Here is a 17,590-nt window from a genome sequence, read left to right on the forward strand (position 1 = left end):
GTTTTCGTCCTTCAGAAGTGGTCCCTCTTTCCCATAGCCTGAGGCAAGCACATGCTCACAAACCAACACACAGTTTCCATTCCCTATTTTCTTTATTACAAAGCAACTTTGTGTTGGTTTTAGTTTGTGTTTGATTTGGTTCCCGCCTCCCAGTTTCACAAAGCCACTTAAAGAATTAAAAGTAGCTTTCGAAAAACATCGGTGCAAAAAGTGTGCAAGCTCAACACAGGGTTATGGAATAACATAAGGACTTGTTCTACAGCCAACAGCAGAGGGTGCCACAGGTAACACCAGCGTATTGAGTGCCTGTGTGCAATTTGTGCCCATTTAACCATCTATTTCTTGACACCACCACTGAATGGTATTTTTCATCTTAGTATTCCCATGAAACGCTTGGGCAGAAATAAATGTCCAGACCTTTTCTCCATAGGCCAAACCACATGAATAAAAGCATCTGTAACACAATATATCAGTCATTAACTGAAACAAATGGATCCATTTAATACTGGCATTCACAATTTAATCCATCCTCCCTTCTGCCAAGTGCAAGGGCCTGGCCCCTGCTGCACGCCTGATCACAGGCTATGCTGGAGGTATGTGGACAAGGTTAAAACTATGTTTCTTCTTTCTTCTTTCCCCACTGCTGCTTTGTGCCTCCTATTCTATGCATTTAATATAAAAATAATTTTTTTCCCGCTGGCTGGCTTTCTAGATCAAGTTGTTTGAGTTTTACACACTGCTCCCAGAAATGCCGCTCTGGGAATCCCTTAGCACGAGGCTTGTTTACTGGGAAGGGCACAGCAGGTTGGTCTCCACACACTTAACCTCTTTTTCTCCTTCAATTACCAATGCCATCGAGCCATTTCAGCCCAGAAAGCCTTCATTTTTGACCACTTCACCCAAGCACCTTGCAGCCAGAGGGCAAAAGAGGGTGAGCAGAACCCAGCAATGGAGTGAGTACCTGTTTGCCTAGCAGCATGCTAAAGTGTAAACCTGAACACAGATGAACAGTTCTCTGGAAAGGATTCATCATGCAGCCATCCTCTTCCTTACTTTTTTTTGCTAAGGGCTTAGAAGCTCAGCCCTGCAATTCTTACACACTCACTGAATCTGTAACCTTTTCATGTGGCTAATTAAACACAAAATTTAGATTTTCTGGTTTAAGCCTTAAGTCTCTAAAGAAGTATCACACTAAAAAGAAAGTTCATGGAAGAGTTCAGAACGAACTCAACTCTATTCTATATTTCCAAGCAGGCAGGTAACACTTGCTATGTTCTTTACACTACTTTTTTCACTCATAACAAGAATTTAAAGTTTGCTCTTCACTTTCTGCTATTTTCCCTTCCATAGGCTCTCCTGAACATGCCGTGAAACAGGCCTTGAAAAGCCACATCACGCATTGTCCTCACATCCACACCATTTCCTCAAAGAATGCCAGACTGCCACATTCCAGGTTCTGCTGTTAGCTTGACGTACATTACTAGCTCGGGTATCACTCAGGTGAGAGAGGAAACCTTATTTCAGCCTCAAAGGTAGTAGAGGTCCTGTTCTAACAGCAACCAAGAGCAAATCCCTCAGATCTATACTGTTCAGCTCTACTTACAGGAGCACGTGAGCATGCTTTGTCCGTGAGGCCAAGCACCGACCACCCCAGATCCAGCCACTGCGTTTTGGGAGTTACACTGAACCCCCACCTAAAATGCCTGAGGAGTAAAATCTCATCTCATTATTGCCCTGAAATAAACTACTTATGGTGATTATTTTGTCTGCTGACTGACTAACAGCAATAATCACTTAATCTGCTTAACACCTGAGCTTTCACTTTTAACAGCCTTGACAAAACTTGAAGAGAGAAAAAGGTTAAAAATAATCGGCGCCCAGTTCTAGTAAGAGTAACTAGCGTTTCCTACTCGAATGCCTAATACCTCTTGCTCATAGGAAAATGGCAGCTTGAAGGGGAAGATCTGCACTCATGTCCTTTATTGTATTTTAAATAGCATCAGCCTTCTTAACGAAGAAGGCAGCGATAACGTTGTGCTAGTTCCCTTTATTCTGTATTTAGGCTGGTTTATAATCCTATGAAAAACAGAAACCAACTGCACTGCTGGTTCTTACAACTCCAGCTTGCAAGTTTATACTGCCTTTAAAGCTGCCCTTCGCTGTAGTTACAAATCCAGCCGTCTCACTTATCTCCGCCGGATTTAGCCTGACCACAGTCACAAGGGCTTCACACAGGCCCCAGCACGAGCGCCCTGACCGCTGCCTGCTGCTTTCCATCCACGTCAGCTCAGCCATCACTCCAAAAAAGAATGAACACCACCCCCCCCCCCCAATAAGCCATATGCATGTATGAGAACATCCACTATCTCTAAATGTCTTACTTTATCATGCTCACAATCTAAACACGTTTTTGTTGCTAAGAGACCATCCCCCTCAAAACAGCAGAAATTCAAGCACAGCCTTGACGTGTCTGCTCAGCTGAAGTTAATAAATTCATTGCTACTGATTTACTGGGAACCAGAGCAAGACACTGTGCATGCCGAGGTGGCAGGGAAGGATTTTTATTATCATTTGTTAAATATTAAGCCAAAAATGGCTTTCCCAGCCTTCCTCAAAAGCTTGCCCAAAAAGTTTGTGTCAATATGGCATTATGCTCCTCCCAGCCCCAAAACACTAGGTTACATTCTGAATAGTTTAGTGCCAAATTAAACCAGGAATCCCAGCACAACCATTGATATTTGCACATGAAATCCCTGTGATTTGTGTACACAAGCATATAAGTACACTAAAACCACACTTAGATACAGTCTTCTGCAAAACTCATCAGATCAGCAGTATTTTTTGTGTACAAATTAAAATGCCAACCCTTTCTCCCAAGCAAGATAGAACACACAGTTGAATACACTTTTCAACACAAAGATATCAAGATGACAAGACAGCTTTTGAAATACTTGTTTCTCAATGCTTTATAAACTACATTAAAAATAAACGCATGCATGTGCATGCAAATAGTTCGTTACCATACCTTGACCTAGATGTTTATCTTCTGCTCTAGGCTCTTCCAGTCTACAGTTGCCACTCCCAGTGTTCAGGGTAAGTTCTGAGAGACTTGTACTTATCTCTGCATCATCGAAATCCATATGGCTTGAAAAGGCATCACCAGTTAGGAGTGGGTCTATCACCAGCGGAGAGCAAGGTGGAGATGGAGAAGAGAGAGATGACCTTGGAGATAGTGATGTCATGGATTTAGGAGTACCAGACAATGATCTCAAAGCCTGTACGCGACTGGTGGTATCTGCTTTGTGAGTTTTCGCTACTTCGTTCTCGTGAATAGTGGTGATACAGCCTGATGGTCTAAACCCAGTGGCTCCCTCTAAGAGCAAGTCAAGCTTGTTTTGATAGTCTGAGTCCAACTGCTCCAACTGCTCCAGGTGCTCATAGTAGAGATCAGTGAAACTGGCTGAGGTGGACGAATCCTGGCTGGAGGTGGCAAGAGATCCTCTGCTAGATGCAAGAGAACCAGGGCTGCTGCTCGAGGAGAGGGAAAGCATGCTGGTGGAGAGACTGAAGGAAACATGTCAGAAAACCATTATACTGTATCTCCTGATTTCTCAGGAAAGCACTGCAACGTCACCAAATCTGAGCCCCAGTGGTGCATTTTGCTGCGCTAGCTCAGGCCGTATGCATTACTGCCCACAACAATCGAGAACCACAGTCTACCCGGTTGGGTCACTTTCATAATATAGTTCAATACTCATTTTTCTACTCACCATACCAACCTCACAAGAATCCTTATTCAACCAAAACAACTCTAATGAACAGTTTCAAATCAATTAAAATTAGTGGCAACATTCTCCTCCCACATTTGTCTGGAAAAAAATAATCTATGGTTCCTGTTAATCTCTGAAGCAGACCACAAAAACCAGCAAGGCCCATGCAAGAAGATGAAGTTATTGCAATGAACTGTCTGACCGTATGGAAATGTTCTTCCATTTGCATCTAATCTTGGACCCACAGCCAAAAGGCAGTATCACAGCTGCCTGGAACTGGCCCTCAGAGATCACAACAGCCAGCAGTTAATAGAAAACTGGCAGGATTTATCTACGTGAGAGACGGCTACATGGAATCCAGGGCCAGGAGAACAAGGGGAAGAGTTCGGGCTGGGCTGTGAAAACAGTTCACACAAATTGTTTGTCTCTAGAGATCTAGGTTCAGAAGATAACTGACAGCAGAATTAATTTTAAGCAGGTGCTGAACAGAAGTCCGTTCAGACGAGAAAGCCCAGACACCAGAGCATGCTGTTTTCTGGTCGGAAGACCCAACATATCCTCCAATACTGACTACAACATACACTGTTCCTAGAAATTCCATTTAAACCAACACTCCTGCTCTGGATATTAAATGCTTTGCTCATTACTGACTGTTTAAAGACCCTTAACCATCACTTCAGATATGGATTAGCTATTGAAAAATTTCTGCATATGTATAAGTGGCTTAAGTTGCCCCACTGAAAAACAGTGAGGATGTTAATAAGCCTAATAATCCCTTATTTATTATTTGTGTGGTAAAAGCTAGAAGCTGCATTTGTATAATTATGCCCGTGACCTCATGAGAAAAAGGCAAGCATGCAGAATTTAGTACAATTTTGGCGCAACAAGTCTTCTGCATTTGTATGACAGATGTGCACTGCATCACGTTTGTTCAAAAAAGCTTTTGGGTGAAACATAACTGAAAAATTATACATGCTTTTGCATTTTGGCAGTATATATAGATCTGGCAAGGACTAATAAATTTACAGCTTTCCAGTGTATTTCACTATGAAAAGGGAAGGGTTTTTAATTAATCTTTCCCCTATCAACAAGCTGGACTCAGCTTCATGTTACGCATACCTTTGAATGCCAGACATTTTGTATTATGGGGTTAATAACAAATGCTTATTCTTACGCAGGAGCATGCCAAGAACACTGGGCACATAGTTAGGAAGAAATTAGTTTCACATGCTTCTTGGTCACCTCAGAAGATCCCTAATCAGCTAGATGAAATGAAAATATGATGCCTTTCCACTGCATAAGAGCATCACATAAGAGCTATTCTCCATGGTGGCTTATTTACATATCAGTCTTGCACTATGATTTCTTTCCAGTCTTTTCGATGTCATCTTCACAAAATGAAAGAGAATCCAAGTGGAGCAGAAGCTACAAACAGAGTAAATTCAGTACACGCTGATAGAAAAAAACCTCAAACAAACAAAAATCCCACCAAACTCTCTTCCTAATAAAAAAGATAAACCCGTAATTTTAGCTAATGATGATTTGGCCTTTCTGCCTGCAGGCAGGCATTCGTCTGGAAACAGCAATCCCATGCTCTTCTGAAACTACAGCCTGAACAACTAGACCACATTAAGACTGCAGAAACATTTCTATATACCATATGAACCCAAGAGATTCAGGGATATGTCAATACATTGTCTACATTGCAAGCAACAGCACAGTTGGAATTAATTTAGAGAAATATTATCATGACATTCATACATTAACATGTAGTTGCATTACCAAGAATCACTTCACTTGCTGTGTGAGTGTTAAGCTGTCTTTAACGTACTTCATTAATGTAATACTGCAGTAATTCAATCATTAGTAAAAAAACTTTCAGCTGTCCTTAGTATCCTAAATGTTACATGTCTAAAATAGAAGGGTTTGCACAAACTCCTACTGTTGTCAGACAGAAACCCTGCCACAAGGCTGTTTATCCCATTCTAAAGCATCCATCTAAACCAAGTGGGACGTATAATCCTCGAGCCTTCTCTTGCCACTGTCTTAGGTCGCTACTATAACTGAAAGGCCGTTTAGACTTCTCAGTTGGGAGATGAAATTGTTAGCAGAGAAAGGCAGTTACACCACGTGCAGTGAAAGCACGTACAGCTTCTGTAAAAGGTTACATACCTTTTCAGCTGGGTGTGCAACATCGCAACTAATAGTGTTGTTTCTTCCAGTTCTCGGACTAGCTGATTTCTTTTGCTATTCAACTTCAATCTAAGAGAAGATAGAAAAAGATGAGCTAAAGCAGCACTTACTATTTAAAATGAGGTGTAAAAGAAGTGTCTATTTTTTCTATAAAATTCTACAAAAGTTGTTAAGAATGCCCAGTATAACGTAGGACAGAATTTGGTCAAGATGTGTTTACCAACTTCCAATACTCTTACAACATGGAATTCAATTCTGCAAACATTCACTTCAGGGAAAATAATCACAGCTAGTACTACAAAAGTTCATGTTTCTAGGACCAGATTTTATTCGTTATACACTACTGCATTCTTATACCTACTGTGCTAATAAAGGTCTAAATGCTTTCATTTGCTTTCAGTAAAGTCTATGGATGACTAAGGTTTACATGATTTAGTTATTAACCATCTCATTACGGCTTTACATGAATTATGGACTTTAGCAACATCTGTTTTATTTCACACCTGAACTGGTTTGAGACAGAAATGTGCACTTGGGTGCTCATACCCTAACTTAACAGGCCTCTGGATAAGAAATCCTTCTCCAGTAACATGCTGTTTCTTTGGCACACTAGAACAGGACCATATTCCTAAAAATCACAAATGAACGTGATCATCATATGGCAACGTTGTATTTTTGTCAACATTTGTCAAATCACAGATATTGCATACTGGTAAAAGTCCTACAGCTGAAACATCTGAGATGCTTACATTTTTTCCAGCATGATAAACCCATGAAAAGACTACGTAGAAAACTGGTGTAGTCTGGACACTGAGCACGTAGAAGAAATGAAAATAGAAAGCCACAGAGTGAATGCAACACACCTATTCCATGTATATTCAAGAAACTGCAGCTAAAAGTAACATTGCCATAGCCACCCACATTAATACATCCAGATTGTAAAGTGCTTGTAGGCAATGCCTAATGCAGTATTCATCCTCCCTGCACATTCCCATGAGATCTCTCCCTGCAACACAAGTAAAAGTAGGGAGGATAGTTGGTATTTTTTTCAGCTGCTTTAGATTCACAGGATATTCCATGCAATTCCCACAGCCCTGTCAAATACCAGTTCCTACAGGAATCACATACAAGGATGCTCAAAACAAACAACAAATTTTAAAAATTTAAAATTCCATCTGTTGACATTTACCTAGCTCCAGACCACACAGCAACCACAGAAGATGATGGCTGCATACAGAAACATTATAGTACACTAACATTACACTGGGCTATTTTGAGCATCTCTTACGTTCTCATAAAGGATCCATTTGTAGGAAGCACGTTTCCCTACTTGGAGAGTGAGACCACATGCAGGTGGTTTCTTTTGGGAGATGATTTCAGAAACCTTGTAAGCAGAAAGTCTCCTGGAAATCTGAGGGCACACTGCTATAAGCATTCAGCCAGGGGATGCTGCCGCTTGCTCCCCATCACCTCTCGTCCAGCAAGGGATGTGCTGCCCTATGCCCAGCGACCTACCTCTCGGTGAGAGCTTTGCTCTGAGTGTCTCTAGCAGCCTGAAGGTCTTCCTCCAGGCGCCTTCTCTCCGTCTCCAGTCTCTCCACCTCTCCTCGAGTCCATTTTCTGGGGCTAATGAATCGCATTTCTTTTAAGAGTTCCTCCTTCTCATTAATTAATATTAAACGATCCCGCTCAGAGTCCAGCACGCCAGGCCAGGCCTCGCTGTCAAGTTTAGCCAGTTGTATTTTCAGGTTTGCTATTCTGCAGAAAAAAAAAAAAGCAGTTATTCCATAAGGAATGTCCAAGCTACTGCTCCAGACACACAAAGGCACCCTGTGACCAACTACATCTCCCACTGCCCTGAAGGCTCTCAGCCAAGGGACAGCTGCCCTTGACCTCACGCCCTCCCTACCAGCTGCTGAGCGATGGCACCACTGGGGCGTGGGCACATGGAACAGGATTTTAACTCAGGTTTGCTCCCGATGGTAAGCCAAGTCTCTAGCTAACCTGCAGTGTCACCAGTCAGGGAACAGTGTAACAGAAATTCTGCATCTTGAAAAAAGCAGTCAGGTATGCTATAAGGTGTTTCATATCCCTTAAAGCTAACGACCTCACGGTACTTGGCGTGGAGGGTATCATGTGGTAAATATCTGATCGTTAATCAGTTTTATGGCAACGAACTGCATACTCTCCACATAAGATTCTGATGGTCTGATAAAGATCAGTGGTTACTCAAAAGTTTGAAAAATATTTTTTGCCTTTAACAATGAGGAAGTTATCATATGCATGCTGCTACTGGAAGAATCCAACTACTGACTCGACACAGAGCATTCTGGACACGTTAAAGAGCTATGCTACTTCTGGTGCATCATGCACATGAGGAGTCAAAGAGGCAATATAATCCAACCCAAATCCAGAGCCACTTATTTGCATGAAGTTTAAAGTCCGTTTTCATTAGAGGTATCATTCCAGATTTCAGTCTAAAGTCTGTATCGCTAATCCTTCAGCACCATACCAACGTTATCTCAGGGAGGAAGATGATTACTAAAAGCAGTAACAATACAGATATAGAATTTAGCAAGAGCTTTGACTGACAGGAGAGGAGAGCACAGCTCATGGCAGGTAAGGAGGCTGCTCACTCCAACTGTCTGCCCATTCCCAATTTCCCAGATATATGAGCTGTTCAGTTAGCTCCACAAATGGTCAGCGCTGCTATGCAACATATAGGGAGGAGCAAAAAACCAACACCAGGATAAAAAAACAAGTGCAGTAATGTCAGTCTTCCCAAAGGAAGCTGTATCCCTTGGAGTCATTGACCTACAACTCTTCATGAACAGACAGGGTGATAATGGTAGTTTGGTGAGAAACAAAAGCACAGATAAGGTTGAATAAGTTACCGAAGACTCGCATTTTTGGAACTCACACCATAAAAAATGATTCAGTGGGGAGCAGGGAATGAGGAGGGCAGAACTCACTGGGTGGAGAAACTACAGAAGCTTAGAAGGCAAACAAAGAGGAAAAGCATCTTGCAATATAAAGCAAGATATCTCCAAAAATAATTCACCTGACTGAAGACCAAAGAGTCAAGGCACACATGCCCCATCACGTGATTAACTCAAGTTAATCTCTCACTCAGGTTTAGTAAATACATTAAGAAATAGAAGTGAAATGCTGTACATGTAAAATGAGAGTCCAATATTCATCTCCCTTTGAAAATGGTTTTGTCATCTGGTGACAGAATTACTGGACTTAAATTGGGCACAGCAAATAGTTGCAGCTGCTGATCTGGATTCATCTCTTTTGAGAACGTGGTTAATGCTACAGAAGTGCACAGGATGGTGCACGCTTCCTCCAGCAAACCTGCACACATGCAGGCACAGAGCAAAATCAATGCCAGCTAGCAAAATCAAAGTGTATGGAGTAAGTAATAAGGTGCAGATCTGGGCAGCAGCAGCTACACAACTGCTGAATGGCCTTGAAGAATAACGCTTTGTCTTCCAAGCTCCGGAGGCCAAGAGGAACTGGAGCCCTGAGAGAGCCTGTGAAGGATTAGGCTCACGCAGACTGACCTGCCTCCTCCATCACAAGAGACAGACCAGAGATCACCTTTCCGAAGAGAAGCCTCACTTTCTGTAAACCCATTTCCCACAGCAGGTTGCTTACTCTAATTAAAGTTCCGTAACCGACAGTATTCAGCTCAACTATTTTTAGGTTGTCTTAGTAGGAGTTGTTTTGAGTGCCTGATTAAGTGCAATGCTGTGCTCCAATGAAGAATTAACAGTGGCATTAATTCATAATCCAAGAATTCCTCTGTGCATTTTGAAGGGATATGAGTTTAAGAGGATTGGTTGGCATTAATCTGATCACTTTTGGCATACATTTACATGGATATGGGTTTTCCACTGGAATTTGTTCTCTATGCATTTCCGAGTCTAAAGGTTTTGTTAAACTAACCTAAGTTTTACCCCTTGCAAATGATCATTCTTTTCCCCTTCTCAGTTAAAAGGAGGTTTACGCATTCTGTTTTTCCAATAAAGCAGCATCGTTACAAAAGAAATGCTTTGCAGACTGTCTGATGTTTGGCTGAAAACTCCAGCCCTTGAGCCTGCTGACCAAGTCTGAACTCCGTCCCTGTCGAGCCGTGCTGGGTTTGCACTGCAAGGAACCCAGCAACACTGGGCTCAGGCCATACCGTCAGTCTGAACGGCCACCAGCCTGCAAGACTGAACAGGAAGCTCAAGCTTTATTTAACTGTCTTCTTTTTACCTAGAAAAGGTAGTGAGATGGTTTTTTCATTGTCATATCAATGTTTTTTTCGTTTTTTTGTTTGATTGTGGTTTTGTGTTGGTGGTTTTTTGTTTGTTTTTTTTTTTAACTGGGGAAAGCTGGTACTTATCTGTAACATAGGTATAACATGTAAAATATTTAGTTTCTTGGTAGATTGTGGCGATGCAAGTGCTGTGAACAGAAGCATACATTAAGGTGTGTATCCACAACCAGTAATTAGCAATCCTAGATCAGATCAGCCTCCTCTCTTCATGAGGTAAAAACCCAAAAGATATCCAGTGGGAGGTGTGGTCTAAAAACTGACCAGTCAAATACCTACTGTTGTTGCAATGCTGCTAAAAGTGACATTAAAATATTCTGGTTTTGGAGATTATAAAACATACTTTTAAAATCCCAGAGTTACCACCAGTCGCACAAAACCCAAGCTGAAAATTTAACTCTTGAAGGAACTAAAACAGTGCACAGAAAGCAAGTGCTAAGCAACTTGGTCTGGAATTCTATGTCTGGAATTGTACGGCATAATTTAGTTGCATCTCTGATTACATATATGCTGCAGTAGCTAATCTCCTTGTTGAGATGTGGCACTGACATCTCGCTTGACATGATACCTGTTATCAGTTTCCAATCCAATTAAGCTAAAGGTTTGTCACTGCAGCTGCTCTTTGCTCTTTTTTGCAGGTTTAACGTTATCTGCTCTAGAGTTCTTGTTGTCTCACCGCGCCATGAAAGGATAAGACTTGGTGGTGGGTAAGGGAACATGCAGAATTGCACCCTGACAGTTCTGGTGTGGTGAAGTTCAGCAAGATACTCACCTACAGCTATGCCTTCAGCCTGGTCTACAACAACAGTGTGGACAGTGTCTGCTACAGTCCGCTTGCAAAATCATCAACCCCTTATAAATCTAATAGTTCTAACCTAATTAATATGGGATCACCTTGATTTCAAGACTTAAGTTTTACCTTTCCAGATAATGCAGAGCTAGTAAGACAGATGCATTTCCACCATTTGGCTCCCTTCATAATACGTGCATGGGCAAAATACTCTTTTATTGTGGTTTTGGAGCATGTAAATATGCTGCTGTAGGGACAGGAAACACTTCTAACATCACAAGGAGTAATTTTCATAGGAGCAGAAGGTTCCTTGTGAGTCACTATATCCATAGTATTGTTCCAGCTTAAAACCAGTCAAGGTATTTGTTTCTGCAGCTCCTACCAAAGACCATGCCAAACCCACAGTGCTCTGATCGCTGGAGATCTTTTCATTTTATCAATTATTCATGCCCATTCAGACCCATCTTTCCTCATAATAATGTTTTTTAAACTAGACAACTTAAGACAGATATGAGGTATCAAACCTTTAACTGCAAGATTGTGTTGTATGCCCTTCATTACTTCAAATGAACTACTGTGCTGCATTTATAAAGTTCCGTCTCTTTTTAAAGAGCATACTCATTATCTTCTCAGGTTTGTCATTATTCACTCACCCCTCCTTGGAAAAGATACAGGCTAAAGTAAAAGTGCTCCATTTCAATCTGAAGACGCAAAGTGTAAATTAAATTAGAGTCTTCAGCTAAGCTTAAAAGTAAAAAGCAATTTTAACACTGAAAAATTAACCATTGCATCTGGAGGATTAATAATTTTAATGTTGTTTTTAAAAGTCACAGAATGATTTGAACGTCAAGGCAGTCTGACACATTAGACCGTTGTAATAAAATTGCTTCACCTAGGAAGAAAAGTGTAAGTTCATGTCAAAAGCAGCTGGGCACATGCAATCTTTTGACACTGCCTCTGATACAGATCAAATTTTATGCCACTGAGAAACACGGCCTATTGACCATGCCATTACACTAAAACAAGATCATTATGAGTAACCTCAGCCTTAAAGCTCTTATATCTAACTAGAGACTGGAGAAAATTCCTTCTCTTTGCATATATCCCAAGTACAGATTGCACCACGCATCTGCAGTTTGTTATTCTGGAATTGCAAAGTCCGTTTAGAGCAGTTAAAGCTGAAGTCACCACCGGTGATCAGTGGTACATCACTGAACAAGGACTAGGCCTGCCAAAGTCTAAATAAAAATGCTTGGTGCTTTCTCATAACTGAGCTGAGTTAGCTATAATCTATTAAAAGAAGAAAATCCCAGAAAGTTTTTGCTTAAATTGGCCTGTTAAGTAGATACAACTTTTATAATCTATTCTTCATTCATCTCAGATCAGAAGGCAAAGGTGAGAACTTACATTCTTACAGATAAGCAGATAAGCTTTGTAATAAGAACTGTAGACACTGACCATATTTTGATAGGTGTTAACACACTATACATTTCTCCTTATCAGACTTAAAGCCATGCAAACATTCATTTCATTTTGAATAAGGTAAGGAGATGCCTTGCAGTACAGTCTCCTTACGAGGAATGGGGAAGCACTGGCAACAGGTAGCAAAACCACTTATGTCCCCACAGGTGTGGCCAGACTGAATTCTTTGTGTATTAATCACTCCTTAGTAATTTCTAGGATGGTTATTTATTTCTTGAATGATAACGTTGGCCCAGACAGCCTATTGCCTCACTGGCTCAAAAATTACCATGTTTATTTAGCAGTAATGGTGGGTTTCAATCTGAGTGGCACCTTTTCTAGTGAAACCTATCTTCAGAATAAGCTGTGTGACAGCCAAAAGGTGTAACAGTCCAAAGAATTACCTTCTCTTTGCTTCTTCGTATTGAAGGCGTAATCTCACTTTCTCAGCCAACTGGTTATTGCTGCTGGTAATGAACTGAGACACAAAATATAACATCAGCAACTTAGTAACCACTCCTCTTTTGATCTGCCCTGTTAAAATTGATGATGTTACAAGTTACACTTGCTCTCGTCAAACTCATTTATTAGTTAAACCAATGACAGAATCAGAAAATACTGACTTTGATTGATTTTTTCATGATTTCTTCAAATACTTAAAAACCTCTAAGATTACGAGGCTCTTTCTGGCCTAGTTAAAAACAAAAATCTACCACATCTGTCTCAGGCTTCTATTTTCATGCACACATAAATAGCTTTGTCATCTTTCTTCTTCAATGCTGTTTGCAACCTTTAAGTGTTGTATTGCATTTTGTTTTGGATGGCATCTTGCTTTGGTCGTAGAGTCTTAAAGATAAGGGACATCCCATCATGCCCAAACCTGCAGATCTTCAGTCACATGTGCGGCGCTGACTTTAAGTGGCTGCAAATGTTTAAGTCAAGGTTCACAGGAGAGTCTTCTGTGATGTCCTGAGACATATGATGTACCCACGGTGCTGGTTAAGTCCTTGCTGAGGCTTACACCATCCTGACAGTTGCGATCTTGTTGCACATGTGGGACTGAAGGTGTATGAGTACGACACGTTTGATAGCATCAAAATATGTGCACATACGCTATCATTCTCACTCATAACACGCTAAGAGCCAAACGCACTCTTAAGGGAAGAGTCCTCATTACCGCTTAGCCCATACATAGCTGCTGAATGTTTCTTGCCTAGTAGCATATCACTGCTATAAAGAGCTAAGGGAGTATTTGTATCAGAAGAAGCTACACCTACAGGCAAAATAAGACTTCCTTCCCTTTTAGTCCCACCTGGGTTTTTCTAATAGAGCTAGCGTGGGGAATCAGCAGGTTAGGTTGCCTTTAGAGATACATTAACATTGCACAGAAAAATGAAGGTCATGCTGAAGTTTACATGAGGAAAAGGAATTATCTCATAAATACCTGCCCATTCTTGGAAACTCTTACTAAAGGCAGTACTACATGTAGTTCAGAGGAACGTCTCCACATGCACTGGGTTTCTCACGTTTTACTCACATTTCCTGAAACATCCGTCTGGGAGCTGACGTCCAGGTACTGCCGGGGTAACAAGGGGCTGGAGCTTTCCACAGACACGCTGCTGGTCCACAGGTCTGACTGGGAACCTCTGTCATTCACAAAGCTGTCTTTTAACCTGGCTAAGCTCTAAAACCATAAAAAGTCGTGAGGTGAGCTCACTTCTGCTCAAAGTACCTGAGCAGTAGCTTTAGCCCCAACTACATGATTAAGATCTGACCATGTTTACTGTGTGCACTCAGACTCTGCAGGCATGAGATCAGGCACGGCTGGACTGCACCTCCCACAGCACAAAGCAGCCCACAGGCATTAGCACACCATCTCGCCTAGACAGGCAGACTCTCTGCCAGAGATGGCAGATGAAATGGGCCACAGTGTTTTCATGGCTTCTCCAGGTCTGCTCTGACAGCAGTACAGTCACACTGGTTCACTCTTGACCAATAAACCCTGAGACAAACACTCAACTCTAAGCGACTGCTTACTACTGTTAGTTGCTGCATTTTATACTTCTTATTTGCAGGATCTGAAGAACAAAAAGGCTGTAGTCCAACCACAATACAGAATTCATTTATATTAATAAAACTCTGGATTACGTATCTTGAAATAGAAAATACTTAAATCACTTCTCAGAAATTCAATCTGATAGCAATGGCAACACAAAATGCTATAAAGTCATCCTGTTTCAATACCTGAATGAGGTCTTGTTTTTCCTTCTCCCCTGATGTGATGGCCTTCTTGAGAGCTTTCATCTCACTTAAAATGGCTTGTGCCTCATCAAGTTTGTAGCCACCTTGAGTATCAGACATTTTCATGTCAATTCTGCATAGAAATAAAAAAAATAATACGGAAAGCTAACACTTTATTAAGTCCAGCTGATTTAATCATCCTAGATGCATGCACCTTGACATTTTAAGAAAAACACACTCTGAAGCACAACAAAGAACACCACACCACCACAGAAGTTAATCCACTCGGAAGTACATTAAGCTTCAGAACTCTGACTTTAGCCATATCATCTCATTGACTCCTTATGGAGGGCAAAGATGTACAAAACCCCCTCAAAACAGTACATCTGGGCAGATTGCTGCTAGTTACCTTGTTTCTAACCTAGAGAGGATAAACTTAGCCATCTATGAGAAGTACCTTATTTTCAGTCATTATTTTGAAAACCAGCCGCAGACCTCACATGCACGGATGTATTTACTTGCACAACCTAATTACAAGCCACTCCATCCTTCCCTCTTCTCAAAGGAATTCTACCACAGTTGCTATTTATAATAAATAAGATATTAACCAGTGACACTATTTAAAACGCCAGATGTCTAGTCACACAAAGGTAAGTACCTGAAACTTTCATCCCCTTCCACTCCACCCCAAATTTTTCCTCAGTGCCCTAAAACAATGGCTCTTACAAGTAAGACAACAGGCTGTACTGCGTCATCTGTATTGAGCAATACTGAGGAAAACAGAGTACCATCTAACTGACAAGATCCTGGTTCAAAATCTTTTTGCCATGAAGTCAGTTCTGATGCGGTCAATCACACACAGGCACCGATTTGAGAAATCTGCCCCCATGGCTGTGTATTGCTTTCAGTTGCATATGCCTAAAGATACCAGCAGCAACATATTTCAGCTTCTGTTATTTAGGCAGCTATTTATAAATATAGAGGGGGATGCATTACAAGCCAGAGATATTCTACACTCAAAATAGTATCTCGAGAACAAACTTACTTCTTCAGTGTTTGAAATCCATGCTCTTTGTACTGGAGCTCTTGCTTCATGTGAGCTACTTCTCTCTTCAGTTTATTAACCTGCAGCAAGATGTACATTTTTAGAATGGCATTTTATGTAAATATTTAGGTACAGCTCTACCCTTCAATTCAAAACGTAGTACTGCAGACAGTGCTCTAAACAAAGTTACCAGAATATCAGTTCATCTCAACAGCAGCTAACAGTCCTGATGGCATCCTCACCAGGATATTATCACTAGCTAGGTCTTTACTCAGTACCCAAATATTACAACACTTTATAAGGGGCTTAAGGGAAGTTCCAACCTCCTAAGCAGAAAAGCCGAGAAAAAATCAAGAGAGACAGAAATGAAACACAAGTCAATTTTACTCAGAAATGTTTAAAACTTTCCCAGTCATTAAAGAAAACATTAAGCATCAGGACAGGAGTTACACTGCAGTGACAGAAGCCATCCTCCGACATACCAAACTAAAAGGCCCCACTGCATGAGTAACACAGCAGGATGATAATACATACTGTAAATCCACTGACCCTACAGCTTGCTGTTTTATATTCCTCCACAGAGGCCAGACTGACCTACTTTACTTTAGTCCTTTCTTCTTCCCAAACTGAGCTCTGCATGAGAGCGCACACTGCCGCTGCTAACAACCCGCACAGGACAAAACAGCTGCCAGTCTCTGGAGAGAACTCGCAGCTCTCCAGCACTGCAGCACACCGAGGAGCCAGCATGCAGCTAAACACCCCACAGCGTACCGGTACAGCAGTATGTACTGCCAGCTTCCAAGGAAGTCTAAAGTCTAAGGGAAAAAAAAGCGTTTCAAACTCCTAGGACGGCAACATTTCAGAATTCTGATAAATTATCTCCTAGATTAAGAACGGCAACATTAGCTCTTTCAACTGCTTTGGCATCTCTTTTTAGTATTTGCCATGAGGTCTGGAAATATCTGAAGATTACTCGTGGCAAGCAAAGGTCTGTTCATACTACTTACCCTGGATTTTGCAGTAGCAATCTCTGCTTTGAGGATCTCCGGGTCATACTTGGAACTTGACGATGAGCCAGAGAGCACTAGAACAAATACAACACCCAGTTCAGCAGCACTACCTTCCTCCCTACTCTTGCACCAGCCCCACCACAAATCAAGACCTCCCATCACTCCTGCACACCCAGACCTCCACGCATTGCTGCTGTAGGCCTTTTACCCATTTTTCAGATCTCTTCTCAGCCCTCAAAGGCAGGGAAAGGCAATAGGGCAGTCAAGTACTCCACGAAAAGTCTATACTAAAGAGGCCAGAGCATGTCCTGGATCTCCAAAGTCTGGATTTGTTCCAAGTTAACGCACTTAACTCAAACTCCCAGACACGTTCACTCCATTCAGTAGTGTGGCTTCCTGCATTTCCAAAGGCATTTACAGAACTGAAGGGACAGACATTGCATAAAGGTTTGCTTTATTTTTTTTTTTAGACTTTCTCATTGAGTAAACAACCCACTGAATGTTTAGAAACAAAGAAAAGCAAAGAATGAGAAGAAACTGCAAAATGCAATGCAAGCCCTTCTCACAGCCTTGAAGACATGACCAATCATAGAATGTGTCACTCCAGATTAAATCAATGTCCCATTAAGAGCAGAATTCTCTTCTAAGCAGTGGTTAAAACCCTTCTGCTTCAGAAGGTACAGAAGCTCCCCAACGTGCAATGCTGTTAGAAGCAGCTGTAGGCAAGGGAGATATTTTGATCCTCACAGCCATCAG

The 17,590-nt window shown here is 41.4% G+C and overlaps 1 protein-coding gene across 2 annotated transcripts in view; it reads right to left on the reverse strand.

The window, feature by feature from the left end:
- Nucleotides 1-17,590, reverse strand: part of WWC1 (WW and C2 domain containing 1) — a 73,947-nt gene that overhangs the window by 14,202 nt on the left and 42,155 nt on the right. For both annotated transcript variants that reach the window (XM_056349082.1, XM_056349081.1), the window contains 8 exons: nt 16,832-16,908; nt 15,825-15,904; nt 14,783-14,912; nt 14,076-14,222; nt 12,943-13,016; nt 7,479-7,721; nt 5,943-6,032; nt 3,026-3,564 (listed from right to left, as the gene is read on the reverse strand). In XM_056349082.1, the coding sequence (XP_056205057.1) occupies nt 3,026-3,564; nt 5,943-6,032; nt 7,479-7,721; nt 12,943-13,016; nt 14,076-14,222; nt 14,783-14,912; nt 15,825-15,904; nt 16,832-16,908 (1,380 nt within the window). The remainder of the gene's footprint in view (nt 1-3,025; nt 3,565-5,942; nt 6,033-7,478; nt 7,722-12,942; nt 13,017-14,075; nt 14,223-14,782; nt 14,913-15,824; nt 15,905-16,831; nt 16,909-17,590) is intronic.

This window comes from Falco biarmicus, chromosome 8 (assembly GCF_023638135.1).
Source record: "Falco biarmicus isolate bFalBia1 chromosome 8, bFalBia1.pri, whole genome shotgun sequence".
In the NCBI taxonomy this organism is placed as follows: domain Eukaryota; kingdom Metazoa; phylum Chordata; class Aves; order Falconiformes; family Falconidae; genus Falco; species Falco biarmicus.